The sequence below is a fragment of the Pseudorca crassidens genome, chromosome 11 (assembly GCF_039906515.1).
Source record: "Pseudorca crassidens isolate mPseCra1 chromosome 11, mPseCra1.hap1, whole genome shotgun sequence".
NCBI lineage: Eukaryota > Metazoa > Chordata > Mammalia > Artiodactyla > Delphinidae > Pseudorca > Pseudorca crassidens.
In genome coordinates, this window is record NC_090306.1 from 99940441 (window position 1) to 99965628 (window position 25188).

Genomic DNA, 25188 nt, shown 5'->3' on the forward strand with positions numbered 1-25188 from the left:
TGGAATAAGGAAGCCAGGACTCCAAGCTTCTCAGACCCACAGAAGCCCTTCCAGTACCAGCTCAGCTCAGGGGAGGGCTGGCCAGACACTCAGGTCAGCAAGAGAGCAGCTCCAGCGGCACCACTGTATCTTCTTACTCTTTCTACCAACTGCGCACACAGACGCCTCTGAGGATGGGCCCAGAGACCGCCAGGCGAGGCTCAGGCTACTGCATGGATAGTTGAGTTTCGCAGTCCGACAACACAAGAAATGATACCGCTCCTGAGAGCTGATTGAACTGAAATAACTTTATTTACAGCCATTAAAAAAATGAACCTGCAGGGCTTCCCTGGTAGCGCGGTGGTTGAGAGTCCGCCTGCCGATGCAGGGGACACGGGTTCGTGCCCAGGTCCGGGAAGATCCCACATGCCGCGGAGCGGCTGGGCCCGTGAGCCATGGCCGCTGAGCCTGCGCGTCCGGAGCCTGTGCTCCGCAACGGGAGAGGCCACAACAGTGAGAGGTCCGCGTACCGCGAAAAAAAAAAAAAAGTGAACTTGCAGAAGACTAACATAAAGCTTGGGCACTTCCTCATAGCTGGCACAGCGCTAGTTTGGTGAAACTGAGCTGTGATGTGTCTGAGCGGCAGGACGGTGATTAGGGCATGGTGGTGCAGCTGTTCTGAACAAGGCCATGAAAGGGGTCAAACTAGGTTCCCAAGTCCAGTTCATAAATACCCCATGACCTGCATCTTTGCTTTTATGCTGTACTGAATGGTCCTAATGAGAGACACGTTGAGGCTGGCGTTGTTTCTAGTAGTAACATGCTAGCTTCTGTCCACCTGGCCTACAGGAAGGGAGCTGCTGCTCCCTGTATTCCACGTCTCCTGTTCTGATCAGGCGGGGATTTCACACGTTCTCTGGGAAAACCTCAGGCACAAGCAATCTGGACAGAGCCTGCTTTCAAACATACCCATATTTTTTTTAAACTATTTTCTTAAATTTTTTTTATTTATTTATTTTTGGCTGCATTGGGTCTTCGTTGCTGTGCGTGGGCTCTCTCTAGTTGTGGTGAGCGGGGGCTACTCTTCGTTGCGGTGCGCGGGCTTCTCATTGCGGTGGCTTCTCTTGTTGCGGAGCACGGGCTCTAGGCGCGCGGGCTTCAGTAGTTGTGTCTCACGGGCTCTAGAGTGCAGGCTCAGTAGTTGTGGCTCGCGGGCTCTAGAGCGCAGGCCCAGTAGTTGTGGCGCACGGGCTTAGTTGCTCCGCGGCATGTGGGATCTTCCCGGACCAGGGCTCGAACCCGTGTCCACTGCACTGGCAGGTGGACTCCTAACCACTTCGCCACCAGGGAAGTCCCAACCATACTCAGATTTAACCTTCCCCCTTGCCCAGTGTCAAAAAGCCTAGCTAAGTCAGAGACATCAAAGTGAAGTCTGTGAGAACTCAGAGCAAACCTCACAAAGAGCATTTCAGGTCACATTTTACCCAAATACAGTTTAGTGCTGCCCCCTAGGTTCTGTGAGTTAAAGGACAGTGAGGAATAACTAGCAATTTCAAATTATCCGGCTTATCGTATGGTCCTCTGAGCATCAACAGCAAGAAATGACACTGGTTGAGCACTTACTATGTGCCAGGCACTGTTCGATGCACTTTAATGAGAATTAACTAAAGGAATCCGCAAAACAACCTCATAAAGTATTTTCTTCGTTAGGCAGCCTGTAGTAATTAACTCAAGCTAAAACAGATGCACGTGAAAGTAAGAGAAAACACCATATAAATAAAATAAACATGCATACAAAACAGGACTCCAAGTCGCCTTTCCTCTCTTCTCTCCTTACCATCCTCTATGCCCAGTCACGGGCACTTTCCAGATGGCCATGTGTCCCTTCTGTTCTCAACACAAATGAAAACCTCCCAGGAACCTTAAGTATCTACCTAAAACAAGTCTCCAGTCTGGCCTCCTGGCCTTCAGTTTTTTCCCGTTCCTTCTGTCCTGGATATCGCCACCAAACGCGCTTTCCAAAGCACACCCTTCTTCACAGCACTCCCCTCAGATGTGATGTAAAACTGCCCGCCTGACTTCAGGGCGATCCCCAGCATCATTGCAACGTCCCCAATCCAGGAAGGACCCCAGTGCCACCGCCTGGATTCCCTCTTCTTCATTCTCTTAGGCTCTTCCTTCTCCCCTGGCCCCGTGCCAAGTCTGACTCTGAGACTCCTTCAAGATCCAGCCTCAAAAGCTCTGCAGATGCCACCATACCCACAACCTTCCATCATACAATTAGAACTTAGTCACCCAGTTCAACGGGGCTTCACCTTATAAACACTTTTCTTCATTACTGAGATATAATTCACATACCATAAAATCCCCCTTTCTCAAGTACACCATTCAGTTGAGCATATTCACAAGGCTGCCACCATCAGCACTATCTAATTCCAGAACATTTTCATCACCCCCAAAAGAAACCCCCACCCATTAGCGGTCACACCGCGTTCTCTCCCCTGCCCCCAGCCCCTGGCAACCACTAGTCTGCCTTCTGTCTCTGGATTTGCCTAATTTGGACATTCCATTTCTAAGGGATCATACAATATGCAGTCTTCTGTGGCCAGTTTCTTTGTTAGCATAAACATTTTAAGATCTATCCATGTTGCAGCACGTGTCGGTACTTTATTCCTTTTTATGGCCGAATAATATTTTATTGTACGGACATACACGTTTTGTTTATCCATTCACTACCTGATGGACATTTGGGTTATTTCTACTTTTTGGCTATAGGGATTAATGCTGCTATGAACACATGTACAAGTTCTGGTGTGGCTACACGGGCATATTTTAATTTCTCTGAGAATACACTGAGGGGTGGAACTGCTGGGTCATGTGGTAACTACCACCAGCAAAGCACGAGGGCTCCAGTTTCTCTGCATTCTTGCCAGCACTTGCTGTCTGTCTTCTTGATTACAGCTACCTTGAGTGAAGTGGCATCTCCCTGGGGCTCTGACTTGCATTTCCCTGATGACAGACGATGCTGAGCGTCCTTCCTGCATAAGTACCTCCTGAGCGCTTCTGTCTCTCCCTCCCCGCGACCCCATCCCAATCCTGTCTGCACAGCTTCAACCGGAAATGGCGACTGCCTCCTTCTCCCCTGGTCTCTCCCCTTCTAACCTACACGTCCATGCAGTTTTCGTTATCATAAAACTGAATTTTGCATTATCCTCCTCACACACGTATGTAAGAATAAATGGCATTTGGAAAGCATATCTCAGAAACATATTACTATGACCCAATCAAACTTACATCGATTCTTCCTTAGGTGCCGCCCTGGCCAGAAGGTCTTCCTGTTCCTTCATTTTATCTACGGCTTGGGCTTGTTTTTCAATTTCATTAAAGCACGTATTCGTCAGTTTCTGGGCTCCCAAACTTCCTTTTTTGGCCCCAAGCTAGAAGATACAGTATAAGATTACATTCTACCCAAACTGTTTGAAAACGTTTGCAACAAAAGCTAACATTTATCGAGGGTTATTACTTGTTCCTCACGACTCTATGAGGCCAGCACTGTCTCCATCCCCGGGTGATGGATGAGGACCTGAAGCTCCTGCCAGTTAAGTGACTCAACCAAGATCCCACAGCCGGCAAGTGATGAGGTCGGGACTCAAAGCCCGCACCTGCCTCCAGAGCAGGGGCTCTGAAAGGAATCACGGCATCGCAACATTCAACCAATGACAACCCGCCCAGCCTCACCAGACAGCACTGCTTTTAGAACCGTAACCATGACAGAAACTCCCAGGGAGCCTTTGTTGATTTTTTTCAGAATTTTGTCATTGACAGAGAAATGTTAAACACTCGTTCTAGAAAATCTTCACTAAGTATAACATCCCCTCATTGAACAAAACAAGCTTTTTATCAAAGCCACATTCATTATGATACGGCTCAAAATAAAAGGAAAATGACAAAGGTGGCTTTTCTGAGTGCATGAGCCATTTTAGAGCTGAACTACCAGATATTTTATACATAATACTCACTCCTCTTTTAGCGTGATTTGGTTTCTTTTTTATGATAGAGGAAACCTCTGTCAAAAAATAAAAAGTAGAAAGTCAGACCAATGGAAATATATAATTTCAGTGTATATTTTCAGTGTATTTTTTAAAATTCTAAGATACTGTATTTTATTATTTAAGAGACTATAACATTTTCCACATTAGTTTGTCATCCAGAAGTATACGAGTGTGCTTTACATGAACAGAGCTTTATCAAAATAGAGTCCTCAGTATTTCCACGTAGTATCCAAACTCAGAGATTACATATGTTCTTGGGACACCCCACTGAAGAGAAATAAAGAGACTGAGTTTGCCCCATTCACTATTTTCTTCAGGAGCATTTCATATTACATTAGAACAAACCCTCCTATTAATCTCTACTCTTCAACAAATTTCAAAATTGTTTTAAAGCAGAAAGTTAGCCAGGCATTATGTATACAACTAAAGCAGTGAAGTGCTTTCCACTCTGATTTATGTTATCATATTAACTAATAAGAAATATAAAACACTCTATTATTTTGGTAGCATTACATTCTAAATTGCACAAAAATATATGATGCTTTTAGATAACGTTTCTTAAAAATTGTTTTCTGGGTAAATTTTAATCATAGATTACATATTCTGTGTTTAGAATTATGTAAAAGAGACCCAGTAAGACTAAAAATTATTTTCTTACAAAGTGAGAATGTGCTTTAACAGGAAAAAGATAGCATAAAACCACAAACAACAAAGATTAAAACTTTTAGTCCTAATGAGGGAATAAACTCACTACATTTCAAGTATGAAAAAGCCATCCATGGAAATTCTCCTTTTCATCACTTTCTTTTAGATTTGTACTGCGGTAGTCACATAATCTGCTCCCAATCTCCTACAAGTCTATTATAAATACATGACGAAAATATCTGGAACATTTCTAATAGTTTAGTTATTTTTCACCAAAGCAGTTGCTTTCCAATTAATACAGTGTACTATGCACTAATTTCAGATTGTATTTCCCCAATAATGAAAAATTAGAAATGAAGTTCACCTACGATAAAATCAGAAAGACAAGAAAATGCTAAGAGTTCTTGAGTAGCTAGCAATGACTTGGCTGCTCTGACCTCTGCTTATGCTGGGACATAGACCAGCAAATGAAAAGCATCAAGAGCAACCTTCGCTGGGTACAGAGGCTGCTGCATTTCACAGTCACCAAGCTGGCCGAAACAGAACAGCATTTCTGCTTAAATAAATCTCATTACATTTGAAGTTCTAGGCGGAATGTAAAGACAGGATTCATTATTTTCTTAGTTAATCTCACTCTCTAAATCCCAGTACAGGGTAACACATACCACCTAGAGCAGCCTTTGTTGGTGCATTAAGACCTTCCACACTTGGTCCTTGTTCTGGTCCACCTGAAAGTTGAAAATATTGATATTAACGCAGAATATAGACTCATCAAATGTGCTTTTGAATATATAATACACTCAACTTGCTCAGTACTACGAATCTTATCCAATTCTGTCAATGACTGCCTTTTCTTTTTAGCTACATATTCTATTTTATCATTTTAAGAATTTTAAAAGTCCATTAAAACAGAAGTATATTTTGTATCCAGTTGCTTTGTAGAATAAAAATGTTATTGGTCTCCCTAATTAATATCATTTGGAATTCTACCTTATGGTCCAGTGTTTTATTTTACTTTATTTATTTATTTATTTATTTATTTGGTTGCGATGGGTCTTAGTTGCGGCATGTGGGCTCCTTAGGTGTGGCATGAGAACTCTTAGTTGAGGCACGCATGTGGCATCTAGTTCCCCGACCAGGGATGGAACCCGGGCCCTCTGCATTGGGAGCACGGAGTCTTAGCCACTGCGTCACCAGGGAAGTCCCATGGACTGGTGTTTTAAAGTAAACTCTTCTGAGGGACTTCCTTGGTGGTCCAGTAGTTAAGAATCCGCCTCCGGTTTGCAGGGCAGAAATAGAGACACAGATGTAGAGAACAAACGTATGGACACCAAGGGGGGAAAGTGGGGGGCCAGGGCGTGGTGGTGGTGGTGGTGGGATGAACTGGGAGATTGGGATTGACATGTATACACTAATATGTATAAAATGGATGACTGACAAGAACCTGCTGTATAAAAAAATAAATAAAATTCAAAAATTCAAAAAAAAAAAAAAAGAAAAAGAATCCGCCTGCCAATGCAGGGGACACGGGTTCGAGCCTGGTCTGGGAAGATCCCACATGCCACGGAGCAACTAAGCCCATGCACCTGCGCTCTAGAGCCCGCGAGCCACAACTACTGAGCCCGAGTGCCACAACTACTGAGCCCATGCTCCGCAACAAGAGAAGCCACCGCAATGAGAAGCCCGCGCACCGCAACGAAGAGTAGCCCCCGCTCGCTGCAACTAGAGAAAGCCCGCGCGCAGCAACAAAGACTCAATGCAGCCAAAAATAAATACAATAAATAAATTAATTTTAAAAAATGCTTTATAAAGTAAACTGTTCTGAGATACCAAGTACATATGTGGACTATACACCCAATATATGTTAACATTTGGAAATTCTAATACCAATTATATCAGTGACAGAAACCTAAATTTTCAGTTGCCGAGAGATCTGCTCTGTTTGCTAGTTGATCTAAACAAAACGATTCTGGTTAGGAACTCTATTAAAATTTTTATTTTAAAAATGTTATTTTAACTTAATTTTATTTATTACGTTAAAAATGGATAAACAAAATGTAATATATCCATGCAGTGGACTATCATTTGGCCATAAAAAGAAATGAAATACTGATACATGCTACAACATGGATGAACCTTGAAAACATTATGCTAAGCACAAGAAGCCAGTCACAAAAGACCACACAGAGTATGATTCCATATATATGAAATGTCCAGACTAGGCAGATCCTTAGAGACAGAAAGCGGGCTAGTGGTTGCCAGGGGCTGGGACAAGGAGAGAATGGAGAGTGACTATTAGTGGGTAGGGGTTTCTCTCTGGGCTGCTGAAAATGTTCTCAAATTAGATAGTACTGATGGTAGCACAACCCTGTGAACATACTAGAAACCACTGAATTGCATACTTTAAAGGGTGACTCTTATGGCGTGCAAATTATATCTCAATAAAGCTATTCTAAAAAAATTAGCAGGCCCAACAGTGGTTTAGAGTAAACTCAAGTATTTTATTTTTATACATTTTTTAAAAGGTAAACTCTAGTGAAGGCATTTAAATAGGCAAAAGCAGAATGAGTGAGAATAATGCCAATCTGTAGAAAGAGAACTGATTCTACATTTATTGATTACTCACTCTGGGCCAGGAACTGCTCCGGGCACTGTAGGAACAGCAGTGAATAACAACACAGAAGCAGAGCATTGCAGGCCCCATATTCTATTTGTTAAAGTTCTTCTGTTCTCTCGTTTTCACTGCGTGGCCCTTACATTTAGTTGAGACTGTACCTTGCACCCGATGCTAACACATGAAATTCTGGGTTAAGCCTTGAGACGACAAGTCTCCCTAACTAACCACAGCTTAAGAAAAGTTCTAGATGGAGAAGAGAGAGGAAAGTGTTGTTGCAGGTGCAAAAGGAGGCAGGATTCCAAACAGTAAAACCTTTTAGGGGAAATTCATCAGCTAGGGACGCAGCTTCTGAGAGATTTCCAAGAAAACATCTTGGTCTGCATTCAGTTCCCTTAGCTTTCTGTTAGTAAACAAACGGAGACATCTGAACTTCAGAGGTTACTAAACCTCCCGTGGCAGGTAACCTTCAATCTCAGAAGGTGTTTTATGCTAATAACTTGTAAGAGTTAGAATATTCACATTAGGGGGCTTCCCTGATGGTGCAGTGGTTAGGAATCCGTCTGCCAATGCAGGGGACACAGGTTCGATCCCTGGTCCGGGAAGATCCCACGTGCCACGGAGCAACTAAGCCCGTGCACCACAACTAGTGAGCCTGCAAGCCACAACTACTGAAGCCCGGGAGCCACAACTACTGAGCCTTTGCTCTAGAGCCCGTGTGCCACAACTACTGAGCCTATGTGACACAGCTACTGAAGCCCACGTCCTAGAGCCAGTGCTCCACAACAAGAGAAGCCACCGCAATGAGAAGCCTGTGCACCGCAACGAAGAGCAGCCACCATTCGCTGCAACTAGAGAGAGCCCGCGCGCAGCAACGAAGACCCAACGCAGCCAAAAATCAATGAAATAAAATGAAATTTAAAAAAAACCCCAAACTGTAGCAAGTTGAAAGTAAAAATCCTCAGTAATTTCATTCTCCAGTGAACAATTTGGTGTTAACTGTGTGTGTGATTTGGGTTCTCTTTTTTATAAAAATGAGATCATATTCTGTGTTCAGTAATCTTTTCTCCCCACTTTATAACTGACCATGGGCATCTTTCCCTAGCAAATGCAAGATTCTCATTTTCTAGTAGTTCCACAGATGCCAGTGAAGCACAGGACAGCACTACAGGGCGGGTCTCAGCACTACCTTCATTGTTTGCTGGAGGAGCGTCCACGTTCCCTGGTGTTAAAGAAGATGGTTCTGGTTGTGCTGATGTCCACCCTGTGCCGCTCACCTGAAGCAAGGGGAGAAAAGTCGTTACCAGCTAAGCAAGAAAAGTCATAAAAAACAAATAACGGGGGAAAAACCTAGTAATTTAAACAGTCACCTTCCTACCTGGATTAGTGGGAAGGAAGGATAAGATATTAAAATATACCTGTTCTTAAGTCTCTGTTTCCATGCTCAAATTCCTTATTTCTCCTCCTTTTCTTTAAATAAAAATTGTATTACGCAATAATTTCAGACTTACACAAAAGTTGCAAAGATAAAAGCTTCTATAGACTCTTCACCCAGCTTCCTCTGATGTTAAAATACCCAGGGTACATTTGTCAAAGCGAAGAGTCATCGCTGGTACAGTATTCGCTAAACTCCAGACTTTATTTGGGTTTCACCAGTTTTCCCACCAGTGTCTCTTTTCTGTTCCAGGACCCAGTCAGGACCCCACGCTGCATTCGTCACGTCTCCGCAGTCTGCTCTGCTTTGTGACAGTTTCTCAGTCTTTCCTTGCTTTTCAGGACCTTGAAACTTTTGAAGGGTACTGATAGGTATTTTGTAGAATGCCCCTCACTTTGAGTTTGTCTGATGTTTTCTTGTGATTAGACTAGGTCTGGGGGAAGAACAGCAGAGAGGAGGTGCCCCCTCAGTGCCTCATGTCAACACGACTGTGCACTAGTGATGCCAATCTTTTTCACTTGGTTAGGCTGGCGCCTGGCAGTCTTTTCCCTGTAAAGTTACCGGTTTCCCCTTTCCATCCTCTAGTCCTGGGAAGCGTCACTAAGTCCAGTCCACATGCAAGGCGAGGGGGGTTAAGCCCCACCTCCAGAAGGGTGGAGAGGTATATGCATGGTTTGGAATTTTCTGTAAGGAAGACTGTCCTTTCCCTCCATTTCTTTATGCAATCATCCATTTATATTAGTATGGATATTTATTTATTCTTTGGATTATAGTCCAATACTATCATTATTTTGTTGTTCAAATAGTTCCAGCTCTGACCACCGGCACCTCTTCCAGGTTGGTTCCCGAGTCCTTCAGACATGTCCTCGTCCATTCACCCTGCCCGGCCTCCTAGCACTTCCTTTCTTCTAGCACCATAGGGCGCTCCAGGCTTATCTGCCGCAGCAGCCCCAGTCCTAGAATCGGCCATCTCTCCAAAGGCAGCCCTGGGTCCTTCCATTGGAAAACAGCATTTAGAAACCAAGGTGTGGGTGCTGGGTGTGCCTGTTGTCCTGGGGTGTCACTGTCTCTAGGCCTCTCAGTGGACAGAGCTAGGTCATATATCTGTGTGTACTAACCTGTGTGTACACACGTATCTGCAATTAGTTCTCCATCATGTGTATGTGTGTGTGTGTGTGTGTGTGCACGTGCGTGTGCATATAGATACATAAAGACAGAGAGACACTAAAATGAACATGAATTCATACTAATATCTCCAACTCTAATCCACACCAAACTGTTCATCTCTCTCCTCTTTTTAGCCCATCATTTCTATTGCTAACATTTCTCAGCTACTAATCATGGATATTCTGTATCTAGTTCTATATTAAACAGTAGCAGCAGATCATGACAGCACATGCTTCTCTTTTGTTTTCTGTTCCCATCTTTTTTGATAACTATTTCTGGTAACTACTGATTCTGTCAAAGATAACATGTACATAATGTGCAAATTATAATAGCAAAAAAAAAATCAAGGTTTAGCAATGTATACAACTTTACATAATTTTTTCTTGAAAATCAGTTAAAGGACTGAGTAGCAGTTAAGCAAACGGTGGCCCCTCCCCATCGGGACTGGAAGATGCAGGGCAGCTAACAGAACATCTGGGGCTATAAGCAGGGGTCACGTACACTTCCTTAAAGGGCCAGTTAGTAAATACTTTAGGCTTTGCAGGCCTCATGTTCCCTGATCTAAGCAATTGGGGAAAATGCACAGAGGGACCATGGATTGTTGTTACTACTCCTATCGGAATACGAAGATGAGGTTAATGAAACGGCACTTGTTGAAGGCTTCCTCTGCACTGGGTACCAGCTACTTTTATCTGTGTTAACTCATTTCATTCTCACAATAGCCTTGAGATATGTTCTACGTACACAGCTAAATAGGGACAATGAGATTCAAACCGCTCTTAAAATCTGGGTTAAAAAAACAACAACAATGGGCTTCCCTGGTGGCACAGTGGTTGAGAGTCAGCCTGCCGATGCAGGGGACACGGGTTCGTGCCCTGGTCCGGGAAGATCCCACATGCCGCGGAGCGGCTGGGCCCGTGAGCCATGGCCGCTGAGCCTGCGCGTCCGGAGCCTATGCTCCGCAATGGGAGAGGCCACAACAGTGAGAGGCCCGTGTACTGCAAAAAAACCCCAAAAAAACCACAAAAAACTCTCTTCATCTTTTGTCAGTTCCAAAGCTCTGAACTGCACTGGGGAGACCCCTAGTAAGACGTCCTCAAGCCTCCCTCGAAGCTGGGTATAGGGCACGGGACTGAATTCTAGCCAGCAGGCTATGAGCAGAAGTGACGTGTGCTACCTCTAGATTGTAAAAGGATGGGGCGCTTGCTTTCCCGAATGTCTGTCCTCCTCCCGCTGGCTGGGAAAGGTCATGAACTGGAGCAGCCACTCTGCACCCTGAGGGAGGAGCCGCACAGTGAGAAGAGCAAAATCCATACCCTGTCAGCCCTGGACGGCCCACCTCTGCACTGCTGGTGGGAAATTAACTCCTACCTTATTCCAGGCCTGACTGCATTTCAGGGCTGTTTGCTACAGCAGCTTAGCCTATATCCTAACTGAAACATTTAAAATATATGCCCTTTATAACTTTACTGCTGATAACTTTAGTTATGCCTTAGAAGCACACATGAAAATTACGTGAAGTGCAACACATACCTCAGGAGAAGCATGAGAGGCAAAAAAATCTTCCTCCTTTGGTGGAGGGGACAAAGGTGGAACCACACAGCTATCAAGCCACAGCTGGAACAAAAACACATGCAGCGCTCAGCATTTCACTTGCTTCAAAGTGTTTATTTAATGCTCTTCACTCCCTTTCTGGAGGCCTGTCTGCTAAAGATTTGTACTTTCCATTATTGTAAAGTCAGGGCCCCTGAGCACATTTTAGTAACACATCAATCCAGTAACTTCTGCCACTAGACCCTGTGGAAGGCAATCGCCAGCTCCCCAAGCCATTTCCGGAAAGGAAAGAGCCAGGGCTTCACGTCTAAGGGCAGGTTCCAAAGTACAGTCAACCCCCATCATTTGTGGAAAAGCAAAGAGCCAGGGCTTCACGTCTAAGGGCGGGTTCCAAAGTACAGTCAACCCCCATCGTTTGTGGATTCCACGTCTGCGAATTTGTCTACATGCTACAATTGACCTGTGACCCCAAATCTGCCGTCTTGCACGGACACACGCAGAGCAGCAGAGAATCTGTCACCCCAGGTGCACGTTCCCAGCTGAGGTGGAACAAGGCGACGCTCTGCTTCCTTGTTTCGGCTCCTGCTGTAAACACGGGTCCCTTTTGCTGGCTGTTTACTGACACGCTTTCCACATTTTCGTGCTTTTTGTTGGTGGACCCATTGTTTACAATGGTCCCGAGCACGGTGCTGAAGCGCCACCTCGCGTTCCTAAGCACAGGGATGCAGTTAGCTGAGCGTCATTCAGCTCGAGCCGCGATGCCCCTGGCCGCCAGCTCAGTGTCAGTGAGTCAACAATACACACTAAAGAAGGTGTCTTTAAACAGAAACACAGGTAAAATAAGGTTAGTGTTGATCAGCTGACAAAGGTGGTGCTGCAGGACTCTCGTGCAGTGTTCAAAGCAAACTTATCAAGCAGAACTGTGAATAGTAAGAATCCACTCCACGCTGTTTCCTTGTAAGAGAAGCCGGCTAGCGAGTTTTACTGTTTGGGGTAAAAACTACTTTTTCTACTGAAACAGATGTTCCTCTGAAGGAGACCCCCCCCCCACAACCCGCTGTGCTTACGTCAGTGCCGTGCTTCCGGGTTGCCTGGGAGGCCAGCACCTTGATTCTCTCCCTATAAAGCTGGGCAGCGCGACTGTTGTACTTGGCATTGGTGTCGTTGGTGTCACACCCGTGTTGATGGAAAAAGGAAGACTGCAAAGCAAAGTACGCGGGTTAACAGCATCGCTGCATTAAATCCAACGTGGTGATCAAAAACGTTACTGCATGCTATGAAGGATTTTTTTGAAAATACTAGTGAAAACCACAATAATTTAATTAAATTAAAATTAAAATAATTAAAATTAAAATAATTTAATTAAATAATTTAAATTAAATTTAAATTTTTATAAAATTTTTCCTTGTAAAAGGGGTAATACCTTCCACAGATGTAACATTAACATTCTGGTAAAAGTGGACATGAGATGTGCCTCACAGGACAAAATAACTGGCCCTTCCTTGCTCCACTAAGCCACCTCCTGCTCCACTAAGCCACCTCCATCATCCAGAGTGCTATTTGGGGGGACGCTTTCCACTCGGGACTACTTTTAATTTGAGGAACCCACTTTAATGTAGATTCCACTAAACTGGAATTTTTTTTCTTTTTTTCTTTGTATCTATATGAGATGATTTTTTTTTTTTGGTTCTGCTGTGCAGCGTGTGGGATCTCAGTTCCCCGATCAGGGACTGAACCCGGGTCACAGCAGTGAAAGCCCGGGATCCTACCCACTAGGCCACCAGGGGGCTCCTTACATTGGAATTTTTGACGAGTCAGGAGCCACGCTAACCTCCTTGTCGAGCACTATTTCTTCATCAGCGGAGACCACAGCATAGGCAAGGTGATGAAACAGATGTTTAGACAATTAGAGGACACTGCTTTCAACCACCTCTGATCTATGTACAGACAATGAATTACAGTATTCATATCTTAATTGAAGCAGGTGTTCTAAAAGCCTGCATGAGGGATCCTCTTATTAACTCAATGGGATGAGTAACAGTACGGAGCACCCACATGTACTAGGTCTTGTCTGGTCCTTTGTGGGCACCATCCCGTCAAATCCTCGTGGCCAGACTCTCAGGGAAACTGAAGCAGAGAGTTTCAACAACTTGCTCAACGTCACACAGACAAGCGAGGGGCAGAGCTGGCACTCAAACCCAAGCAGGATGGTTCCAATCCCACTGCTTGAGCTGAAGGACCACTGACTGACCTGCCTCACCCCATCCGCCCCATCTCCACTGGCTGAGACGAGGAAGCTGCTCTCTGGAGTTGGTGGGGGACTCTGCAGCCCAGGAAGGTTTAGTTTTAGTTTTATAAAACTAACAAGGACAGATACTATCAAGCCCACAGTATTAAGTTGAGGAACAAGTTTGTGGACATAATGAAAATGGGTATGGGTTTCTAATAACATGCTTGAAATACTTAAGGCACGCATTCTCAACAGGGGCAAAAATGGTTTCCTGGAAAGTGGAAAAAAAAAAAATCTTAGTTATTACAATGGTTTGTAGCCTTCCAAAGATCACCCTTACCGGACAAAATCATATTCCTTAGTATTTAATTTCTCTCACTAGGGAAAACTAAATCCAACTTAGATTTAAAATAAGTTCATCTATTAATTCAGTTTTCCTGCTTAAGGAACAATAATGAAAAAACGCTGAGATGCGCTGGCCCAGGGGAGTCTGGGTATTTTGAAGACTACTATTTTAGATTTACTGGTTTAATTTTAAATATTTAATTGATGCTAGACATAATTTTTATTTGAAATGTAGACAAATTTGATTTCCAATACTTTGAATGTTTAATGGTACGTCTAAGGGAATTCTATTTACTCAACCTGTATCATTTTGGCATAAAAACACGATGGTATTTTATATAAAGGATGATTTTGCTGGCTAGATTTATAAGGCTGACAGTTTAGCGTTCTAGAAATCAGATATACTGAATCTGTAAATGAAGTTTAAAATGTGTGAGGATCCTTAACTAGGTTTGTAAATGGGGTTAAGGAAATTTGCTCTTTTAAAATTATAAATTAATTGAACACTTAAAAAGTTATTTTTTACACAGAAATTACTAAGTTTATAAATTGATACATGATATTTATAAACTGTAATTGAAGATTTGGAAAACAGGTTCTTTAATCTGTAGATTTAATAAATTAAATAAAATTCAGGTAAAAGAAGCTAGAAGCATTCCATCTGAGTACAAAAGTCACCCTCAGATACTAAAGAACTGTATTATCACAAAGAAGTCTCCCAATTCCTCTATGCCATCACTTCCTGGTTTAATTTTCTTCAAATCACTTACCACCACCTTTTACTTTGTTTATTTACTGCTTTACTTGCTCTCTGTCTCTGCCTGTAAGGGCGGGGTCTCATCTGTCTTGTTCATCACTGTATCCTAGCCCAGAGCTTCGTGTTTATTAGGTTTTGAATAGATTTCTGGATAAACAAGCGAGCTGGGTCGTCCAGCTCCTAAGCCCATGTCTTCCCGAGGTCCGACAGGGCCTCCCAAACTCTTACATGGAAACGTTAAACTTCTTCACTAGTGCAACACATATTTATACAAGAAGAAAACGACAAGTCTGAAATGAACTTACTGCAGTAGCATTTCCTCCAACTTGCATGCATCGCAATTGAAACCAAGACCAGTTAGAATCCAACTCTGTAGATCTAAATGGAAAAAATATTCTTAAATGTTAATACTGTTCTTCCCCATAATCAAGCCACTAAACTTCTGAGGATAAGCTTTCCTCGATCTTCCGGATCCTGAAGAATTCTAAGTTTGTGTTAACAGTGACACAGGCTTCCAGGGTGCTAGGACTCCAGGGTGCACAATAGTTGGCACAAGCCACTCCTGGCCCCTCTCACCCTTCCTAGAAGCCAAGGCTCCAAAAAATAGATGTACTGTTTGGATTTTTTTCAGGTTGGCTATCGATTTGTCCAGTGTGACCCCTAACAGGAGCCTGGAGGGTGCTCACAGTCTTACCATCAAGTAGAAGGGAGTCTCAAGGTCACTCAACATCACCACCACCAGGGAGCGGAGGAAACTCAGGTTTTAGTGCTGCTTAAGTGAAAACTGCAAGTGCCTCCTATCCCCCACCGACACCTTATGCCCTACTTACCTATAACCTAAGATCAAATCAGAGCAAGAAAAAGGCAATAATTGTAGTCCCTAACAAAAGTAATTCACCAAGTGATCACCGTAAAGCAAGATATGACTGCGCGACAATATTAGAAATCTTTCTACTGAATCCACAGACATGAGCAAAAGGCAAGGCTAACCCATATTCAACACTAGCTTGTCCCACACTAACTGGAAAGGAATGTGGACATTTTAAAATGGGTATAGGTTGGGCTTCCCTGGTGGCGCAGTGGTTGAGAGTCCGCCTGCTAATGCAGGGGACACGGGTTCGTGCCCCGGTCCGGGAGGATCCCACATGCCGCGGAGCGGCTGGGCCCATGAGCTATGGCTGCGGAGCCTGCGCGTCCGGAGCCTGTGCTCCACAATGGGAGAGGCCACAACAGTGAGAGGCCCGCGTATCTCAAAATAAAATAAAATAAAATAAAATGGGTATAGGTTGAACACCCTTTACAAAATGGGCAAGGTAGAAAGAAAAGAAGCTTTAGATTCACCAAAAAATGTCTTTTATGCTGCCGTTCCTATTTCTCTTATTTCTCTGCCTATTGGTATCATTTAACTTTCGTAAATACTAGGATGTTATTTTGAAGCCAATAGCTACCATAAGATTAATAATAATACTAATACATATTATTATTACATATACATAGGACAAATCGCCTTCATGGTAATATATAAAAAGTAAAAATTAAACCATACTTTATAAGAAACAGATTTCTTATAAAGACAAAAAAGTCTCTTTTTAGGGCTTCCCTGGTGGCGCAGTGGTTGAGAGTCCACCTGCCGATGCAGGGGACACGGGTTCGTGCCCCGGTCCAGGGGGATCCCACATGCCGCGGGGCGGCTGGACCTGTGGGCCATGGCCGCTGAGCCTGCGTGTCTGGAGCCTGTGCTCCGCAACGGGAGAGGCCACAGCAGCGAGAGGACCGCATACCGCAAAAAAAAAAAAAAAAAAAAATCTCTTTTTAGAATTTGATTACCAAGCAAGGTGACTAAGTTATATAGCTTGCTCTGAAATCCTTTCCCTGAAAGATCTTGCTTAGTCACCACATTTTCAAGTTGAGTTAGGTGCCATCCCCACCCTCCTTGGTCACAGGGTGGCAGCTAACAGCACAGTCTCTGGAGGCAGCCTGAAAGTGCAAATCTCAACTCTGCCATTATGAGTTGTACGGCCTTGGAGAAATTACTTAACCTCTCTGCACCTTACTTTCCTCATCTGTAAAGTAGGGATAATTACAGTATTATCCATTTTGCTCTCATAGAAATTAAATAAGCTAATATCTGAAAGGTGCCTGGCTCATGGTAAACACCACATGGCTAAAATTCTCATCACCACCATCATTACCATCATCGTGGTGACGCTGTCACACTGTTATAACCGGCAAGTTCCAGAGGACAGGAGTGTCCCACATTTTTCTCTCAACTCCTAGCACAGGAACATAATAGGTACCTGAATGTGGGCTGACTTTAAACTTTTATTTTTATTTTTATTTTTTTTGCGGTACGCGGGCCTCTCACTGTTGTGGCCTCTCCTGTTGCGGAGCACAGGCTCCAGACGCGCAGGCCCAGCAGCCATGGCTCACGGGCCCAGCCGCTCCGCGGCATGTGGGATCCTCCCGGACCAGGGAATGAACCCGCGTCCCCAGCATCGGCAGGCAGACTCTCAACCACTGCGCCACCAGGGAAGCCCCTACCACCAGGGAAGCCCCAACATTTTTAAAAGTCCTAAAATTGAGGATATACGTACTCAAATTTGCTAATCTGCCTTACAACATTTTTTAAACTAATTTTTACTGGAATATAGTTTCTTTACAATGCTGTGTTAGTTCCTACTGTACAGTAAAGTGAATCAGCTATTCGTATACATATATCCCCTTTTTTAAAAAATTTATTTTATTTATTTATTTATTTTTGACTGCGTTGGGTCTTCGTTGCTGCGTGGGGGCTTTCTCTAGTTGTGGCAAGCAGGGCTACTCTTCATTGCAGTGCATGGGCTTCTCATTGCCATGGCTTCTCTTGTTGCGGAGCACGGGCTCTAGGCACTCAGGCTTCAGTAGTTGTGGTACGTGGGCTCAGTAGTTGTGGCACACGGGCTTACTTGCTCCGTGGAATGTGGGATCTTCCCGGACCAGAGACCGAACCCGTGTCCCCTGCATTGGCAGGCAGGTTCTAAACCACTGAGCCACCAGGGAAGTCCCTCCCCTCTTTTTTTGGATTTCCTTTCCATTTAGGTCACCACAGAGCATTGAGTAGAGTTCCTTGAGTTATACAGTAGGTTCTCATTAGTTATCTATTTTATACATAGTATCAATAGTTTATATATGTCAATCCCAATCTCCCAATTCATCCCACCACCCCCTTTCCCCCCTTGGTGTCCATACGTTTGTTCTCTATGTCTGTGTCTCTATTTCTGCTTTGCAAATAAGATCATCTATACCATTTTCCTAGATTCCACATATATGTGTTAATATACGATATTTGTTTTTCTCTTTCTGACTTATTTCACTCTGTATCAGTCTCTAGGTCCATTTATGTCTCTACAAATGACGCAATTTCATTCCTTTTTATGGCTAAGTAATATTCCATTGTATATATGTACCACATCTTCTTTATCCATTCCTCTGTTGATGGACGTTTAGGTTGCTTCCATGTCCTGGCTATTGTAAATAGTGCGGCAGTGAACATTAGGGTGCATGTGCCTTTTTTTTTTTGGCTGTGTTGGGTCTTTGTTGCTGTGCTCGGGCTTTCTTTAGTTGCAGCGAGCGGGGGCTACCCTTTGTTGTGGTGCGTGGGCTTCTCATTGCAGTGGCTTCTCTTGTTGCGGAGCACAGGCTCTAGGCACATGGGCTTCAGTAGTTGTGGCACACGGGCTCAGTAGTTGTGGCTCACAGGCTCAGTAGTTGTGGTGCACGGGCTCAGTTGCTCTGCAGCATGTGGGATCTTCCTGGACCAAGGCTCGAACCTGTGTCCCCTGCATTGGCAGGCGGATTCTTAACCATATGCCACCAGGGAAGTCCCCATGTGTCTTTCTGAATTATGGTTTTCTCTGGGTATATGCCCAGCAGTTGGATTGTTGGGTCATATGTTAATTCTAATTTTAGTTGGTTTTTTTTTTTTTTGGTGGTACGCGGGCTTCTCACTGTTGCCAGGGAGCACTGGTATTTATTTAAAATAAATAAATAAAATAAATAAATTTATTAAAAAATTACAAAACGAAAATAACAAGCTGGGGTCTGGCCACGTGCCAGCATTCATGTGAGTTCATTTGCTCACTCCTCCCAAAGCCCTAAGATGAGTATAAGCCTTCTCATCTCCACTTTTAAGGGAAGGAAACTGAGACACAGAGAGGTAAGGAACATGCTCACCTTACCAACAGCTAGGGATGGCAACGGGATTCAGACCCCCAGCAGCCAAGCTGCAGCATCCTCACACCTACCACCCACCTAGCACTGCCTTGTGAATCTCTGGGGTGCCTACTGCACCCAGGCTCACGTCAGCCTTCCCTTCCCACGTGTACCCCCCCAAGGGCCTCAGGAGTATAAAGTTTAAGCTCCCAGACTGGCCCTCCCAAGGCCACGCAGATCTTCCCCTTTGAATCTTATTTCTCCTCATTTTCCTATGCATATAAAAACTAGCTACTAAACAGTTCACTTTTTCCCACCTCTATATCTTCTCGTAAAGTCTGAGTGCGGCCCTCCTTTTTCCCTACCTTGTCTCCGTTATCAAAATCTCACCAGACCTTCGAAGTTCACTGCAAATGTGACCTCCTCCTTTACACTTTGCCTAATTTTCCAACCAGAAGTAGACACCATGCTCTGTTTCTATCAATGTTCTTTATAGTTTATTTTCTTATTTATGTTGTATTTGTACCCCCAGCCCACCAACAGTGACAAGGGTGAGACCCCCTGCACTTGTCACAGCCCATGACATACTTAATGGTGAACTTGAGAATAAACAGAGCCAGAGAGAGGAGCACTGGGACACTCAGCGTCACAGGCACTGGGCGAAGAGCTCCGAGGCCTGGAGGGTGGGAAGAGGCCAGACCATCAGGTCCACGCTGCAGTCAGCTCCCAGTGCAGCTTGCCATTTCCGCAGATGCCTAACCTGTCTTTTCCTTTTTGCTTGGCAAAAGCCGTAGTCTAAAAATTTTTTTCCCTTTGTAAACTCGTTGACTTGAAATTCTACTTAAAAACAAAACAAAACAAAACCTCCGGACTTCCCTGGTGGAGCAGTGGTTGAGAGTCCACCTGCCAATGCAGAGGACACGGGTTCGTGCCCCGGTCCGGGAAGATCCCACATGCCGCGGAGCAACTAAGCCCCTGTGCCACAACTACTGAGCCCGTGTGCCACAACTACTGAGCCCGTGTGCCACAACTACTGAAGCCCACGCGCGTAGAGCCCATGTTCTGCAACAAGAGAAGCCACCGCAATAAGAAGCCCATGCACCGCAATGAAGAGCGGTCCCCGTTCACCGCAACTAGAGAAAGACCGCGTGCAGCAACAAAGACCCAACGCAGCCAAAAATAAATAAATTAATTAAAAAAAACTAAAAAACCACAAAACCTCCTTTTAAATAAACATTCCACCCATGCCAAACTGTTAATATGTTCATGCCTGGGAAACAGGACTCTGTGTGTGTGTGTGTGCGTGTGTGTGTGTGTGTGTGTGTGTGTGTGTGTGTGTGCAGCCAGCTAGCACGGGGAGAGGAAGGAGAGGGAAGGGGGTTCTAGAGCAGGGACTTTCACTTCCTACTTTATATACTCTGGGACTGTTTGGATTTTTTTCCCCAGTAAACTAATGTTTGTAAATTTTTTTTTTTTGCGGTACGCGGGCCTCTCACTGCTGTGGCCTCTCCCGTTGCGGAGCACAGGCTCTGGACGCGCAGGCTCAGCGGCCATGGCTCACGGGCCCAGCCGCTTCGCGGCACGTGGGATCCTCCCGGACTGGGGCACGAACCCGTGTCCCCTGCATCGGCAGGCGGACTCTCAACCACTGCGCCACCAGGGAAGCCCTGTAAATTTTTTAATCAATAAAAAATGTTTAAAGAGCAGCCCTCCGCCTCATGAAAAGAAAATCCTTAGTACCCTCATCATCCTTGACCTTCTCTTGCCCAAATCCTAGACTGTTGCCCTTGGGTTATATGTACAGTGATTTTTTTTTTTTTAAACAGTTGTTCTTGAATCATTTATAAGCATCATGATTCATACAGTTATATTTATCTAACTTTTAAAAGGGTAGTGATTAAACCTGCAACATCCCAAACAGGCCCTGCTGTCCAGCCTCATCAGGCTCTCAGGCAGCCCTTCCCTCAGCTGGGGAACACGTCAGAAAACCACCTGATTTCCTGGAACGGTTTAAGCTGGTGTTGTGCTGTAGTGGTGAGGAAAAGGGAGGGCCAGGTTCTGATGGGCAGGACCTCGCAGAGAGGAAGAGGGAAAGAGCACAGTGAGAGAGAAAGGAAGACAACACACTACACATCGCCTCAGTCTAGGCATCGCGACCTCTGGACAGAGTGGGTCATCACGTGCTAACTGGGGACAACTGACCTGGGGGAAAAAGTACATGAAGAATAAACTTGCCCTGGCAACCAAATCCCTCCACATTTCAAAAAGAGACAAGGTCAGGAGAGTGTATTAAAAATATCCTGGGTCCAGCATCTAAGAAAAAAGAAAAGAAGACAGGAAACTGATAGATATTCTGGAAGTAGTAAGAACACCCAAGAGAATTCCCTTTTCTAAATCATGACCTATGGAGTTCTATGGCTATAACATTTAGCCCATTTTGCTTTGATAAATTGATTTCTGAAAAAAAGAACTCAAGAAAGTACATAAAGTTTTTTTCAGTTAATCCATTAAAAAGAAAGTTATGGTGACTTCCCTGGTGGCACAGTGGTTAAGAATCTGCCTGCCAATGCAGGGGACACGGGTTCGAGCCCCGGTCCAGGAAGATCCCACATGCCGCGGAGCAACTAAACCCGTGCGCCACAACTACTGAGCCTGTACTCTAGAGCCCGCGAGTCACAACTACTGAGCCTGTGCACCTAGAGCCCGTGCTCCGCAACAAGACAAGCCACTGCAACGAGAAGCCCGCGCGCCGCAGCAAAGACCCAATGCAGCCAAAAATAAATACGTTTTAAAAAAAAGAAAGTTATGTTGTTATTATTACTGTATAGTTTTTGCGCCAGGATACAAAATATCTCGTTACAAATTATCATAGATTTTACCCTACACGAACAAATGCTCTTTATGGTAATCACACTGTAGTATCAGTATTCCTTAAGTCATAATATAAAATAAAACTGCTTGCCATGATTTCAAACAGCCTGCCTGCCTAGCTGGCTCCTTCCCTGGAAAAAGAACTGGCAGGGAAACAGGTGAGCTGACCTGGGGAGGCCAGCCATACAGAGACCTGAGCCACGACTGCTCAGAGGTGCCCCTGTACTTCCAGCCTCCTACTGGACTGTGGGACTGTGTCCAGAGGGGGCATCTTTCTCTGATGGCCGCAAAGGCCCCAGAAAGGCTACTACCAAGAGGTCAGAGCAGAGATAGGGACTAGCCAGAGGGGTCCAGGCAGCCCACGTCTTTCACATTGCAAACATTTGAAAATGCCACTGAAATTCATGCAAAAATCATTCCCTCGGGCTCTGCTATAAGTGTCGTTGGAGGCTGAGCTGCCGGATTTTGCTGGGGGCGCAGCCCTGATCTGACGAGGGTCTCCCGCCACCTGCAGTGACTGTCCACCTGGAGGAGCGACAGAGACCCCTTCCCCCAGGAGGCGTTAGAGCAAGACTCCTGTGTGCTGCTAATTATCAGAGACAAGAAAGGAAAAGGAGATGCTGCCTCAAGGCTTCTGTTCTGACTGTGGCTTCAACACTGCTTCCTCTCACACCAAGCTCTACAGCACAGCGACCAAGTAGAAAATAATTCATTTTCCGAGTTTACTCAATTACACAAGATTTAAATCTCCATGACTCATAATCAACCTCTCATTTTACCTGACGTCAAAGCAAACATAAAGGAAAAGGGGAGAGAGACCCACGTAACGAGGTAATCACTCCCACCCCCAGTGAGGAAAGTTCCCCTTACCGAATAAAACTCAGGTGGACACCAAGCGACCGGTGTGACCCCGAGCAGTCGATGCACAGGAACACCCCATAAGTGATGCTGGCCCAGCTGGGATTCTTGGCACCGCAGTCAAAACACACCTGAAAGAAAATTTCAAAATTCAGTTATTCATCGATTCTTATCAGCCAAATGAGCCACCCTATAGGACAGTACAGGATGTGGCTTCAAAGCTGCTTAATCTTTACAATTCAAACTGATTATTAGAGGGAATTCCCTGGCAGTCCAGTGGTTAGGACTCAGCATTTTCACTGCCAGAGCCCAGGTTCAATCCCTGGTGGGGGAACTAAGATCCCACAAGCTGCACAGTACGGCAAAAAAAAAAAAAAAAAGAATAATAGATAAACAAACTGGTTATTAGAAAAATATCTCACCTAGATTTTTTTTTAAACCTCAAATTTCTATTTCTTTTATTATTATAATGTTACTGTATTATATAATTATATATCAATAGACTATTAATATAATGCATTAATTATATGTTATATATTTTTGTATATCTATTATAACAGTACATAGTATGCGTAGTGAAGAGAACTTAGATGTGTTTATTGCCTCAAACATGACTCATGCATGAAGCATCGACAGGGTTCCTGCCACTCACATGCATGAACGCTAGACAGCGATGTCCCCTGCAGGAAAGGCCAAGGCCTTACTGTCCCCTGGGCAGTGGCCCTACCAAATGTCAGGCGTCTGTGCACATTTCTCCTCTCCCCAGCCAGAGGAAGAGAGCCCCCTGGATGCTCCCCTGGATCCTGCCCTCCAGGTACTGACCCCTCATGTAATCCCCACCCTCGATTTGCCCAGGAGGCCCGTGTGACCAATGATATGGCAGAAGTGCTGGCGCGTCCCTTCCGGGGTGAGGTCATAAAAGACCCTGGGGCTTCCTTTCTCTCTCTCGCTCTCCCCCCAGATCACTGGCTCTGGGGGACGCCAGGTGCCATGTCTTGAGGACACTGGGTCGCCCAGTGGGGAGAGCCACGTGGAGAGGAACTGAGGCCTTTAGTCCAACAGCCAGTGAGGAGCCGAGGCCGGCTGACCACCACGTGAGTGAGCTTGGAGTGGGGGCCCCAGCCTCCTGAGAAGCCCTGAGCCTTCCTTCCTCAGCACTGACAAAAGTCAACATTCCTCACCTGATAACAGGAGCACAAACGTACTTTAGAATACACAGTGCTTGTTGTGGAAATGAATACTTATGAGTAATTAGAGCCAGGACAACAGGACAGTTAAAAATTCCACAAATAATAGACTTGTTTTGAATTGTTTTCCAGAAAAAATAAAACTATATTTTAGCTAACTGAGCCACCCCCAGATTCCTGGCCCTCAGAACCTGTGTGAGACAACTTGTGCTTGTTGTTTTAAGATGCTGAGCTCCACAATAGATGCTAATAGAGAGAGCTGTTCCTGCGTGAAATGCCGTGTCCTTCATGACCTCTGCCCCTTCCACTCTGTCCAGGTCACTGTTATTACTCAGACACACAGCTCACGTCCAAGGAGTGGGCCCCCTCCTGCACAGCTCGGAGCTCCTGCAGCGTTGGGGGCCCTTCCCTCACCTTGCCTTCCGCCTGCATCTGCACAGAGCTCGGACGTGGCTAACGCTCAATAAATGTTTTCTGTGTGTTTTTTCATCTCCCACAGAGCCTGAAAAATAGTGATCTACCCATACAAAGCATTCAGGAAATACATGTTAGTCAAATGAACAACGTATAAAACTTATTACCAGCTCAAAAATTAGCACCAGCCCCCTCAACACTGAAGTCAAACATTCTTCATCTGATAACAGGACACAAAAGTACTTTAAAATACACAGTGCTTGTCACGGAATTAATATTTGTAATTAATTAACATCAGCACAACAGAGTGGTAAAAATTCCACGAATATGTTTCCCTGGTGGCGCAGTGGTTGAGAGTCCGCCTGCCAACGCAGGGGATGCGGGTTCGTGCCCCAGTCCGGGAGGATCCCACATGCCGCGGAGCGGCTGGGCCCGTGAGCCATGGCCGCTGAGCCTGCGTGTCCGGAGCCTGTGCTCCGCAGTGGGAGAGGCCACAACAGTGAGAGGCCCGCATATTGCAAAAAAAAAAATTCCACGAATAGGAGGTTTTTTAAAAGCCCCCATCTTTTAGGTATGCTTTATAGGCAGAGCCACCTATGTGAAGGTTGTCTCAACTAAAACCATCAAGAAAGATCTGGGGACTTCCCTGGCAGTCCAGTGGTTAAGACACCACGCTTCCAATGCAGGGGGGAGCGGTTCAAACCCTGGTCAGGGAACTAAGATCCCACATACCATGCAGTGTGGCCAAAAAAAAAAAGGAAAGCAAGCTCGCTTCTGGCCTTTTGAGGGCAATACAAGCGTGAAAACACGCGTGGATTTTCCAAAGCCCCTCATGGTGACAGGTTCACAATAAGCAGGCAGGATTAGAGGGCTGACAGTTGACACGAGA

General features: G+C 44.9%; 1 protein-coding gene across 3 annotated transcripts in view; it reads right to left on the minus strand.

The window, feature by feature from the left end:
• Positions 1 to 25188, minus strand: part of ARFGAP3 (ADP ribosylation factor GTPase activating protein 3) — a 55069-nt gene that overhangs the window by 25326 nt on the left and 4555 nt on the right. For 2 of the 3 annotated variants that reach the window (XM_067698309.1, XM_067698311.1), the window contains exons 2-9: positions 22711 to 22829; positions 15084 to 15156; positions 12514 to 12645; positions 11426 to 11509; positions 8480 to 8567; positions 5342 to 5404; positions 3999 to 4045; positions 3274 to 3416 (exon numbers count right to left, since the gene is read on the minus strand). In XM_067698309.1, the coding sequence (XP_067554410.1) occupies positions 3274 to 3416; positions 3999 to 4045; positions 5342 to 5404; positions 8480 to 8567; positions 11426 to 11509; positions 12514 to 12645; positions 15084 to 15156; positions 22711 to 22829 (749 nt within the window). The remainder of the gene's footprint in view (positions 1 to 3273; positions 3417 to 3998; positions 4046 to 5341; positions 5405 to 8479; positions 8568 to 11425; positions 11510 to 12513; positions 12646 to 15083; positions 15157 to 22710; positions 22830 to 25188) is intronic. The other variant, XM_067698310.1, reaches the window with a different exon arrangement.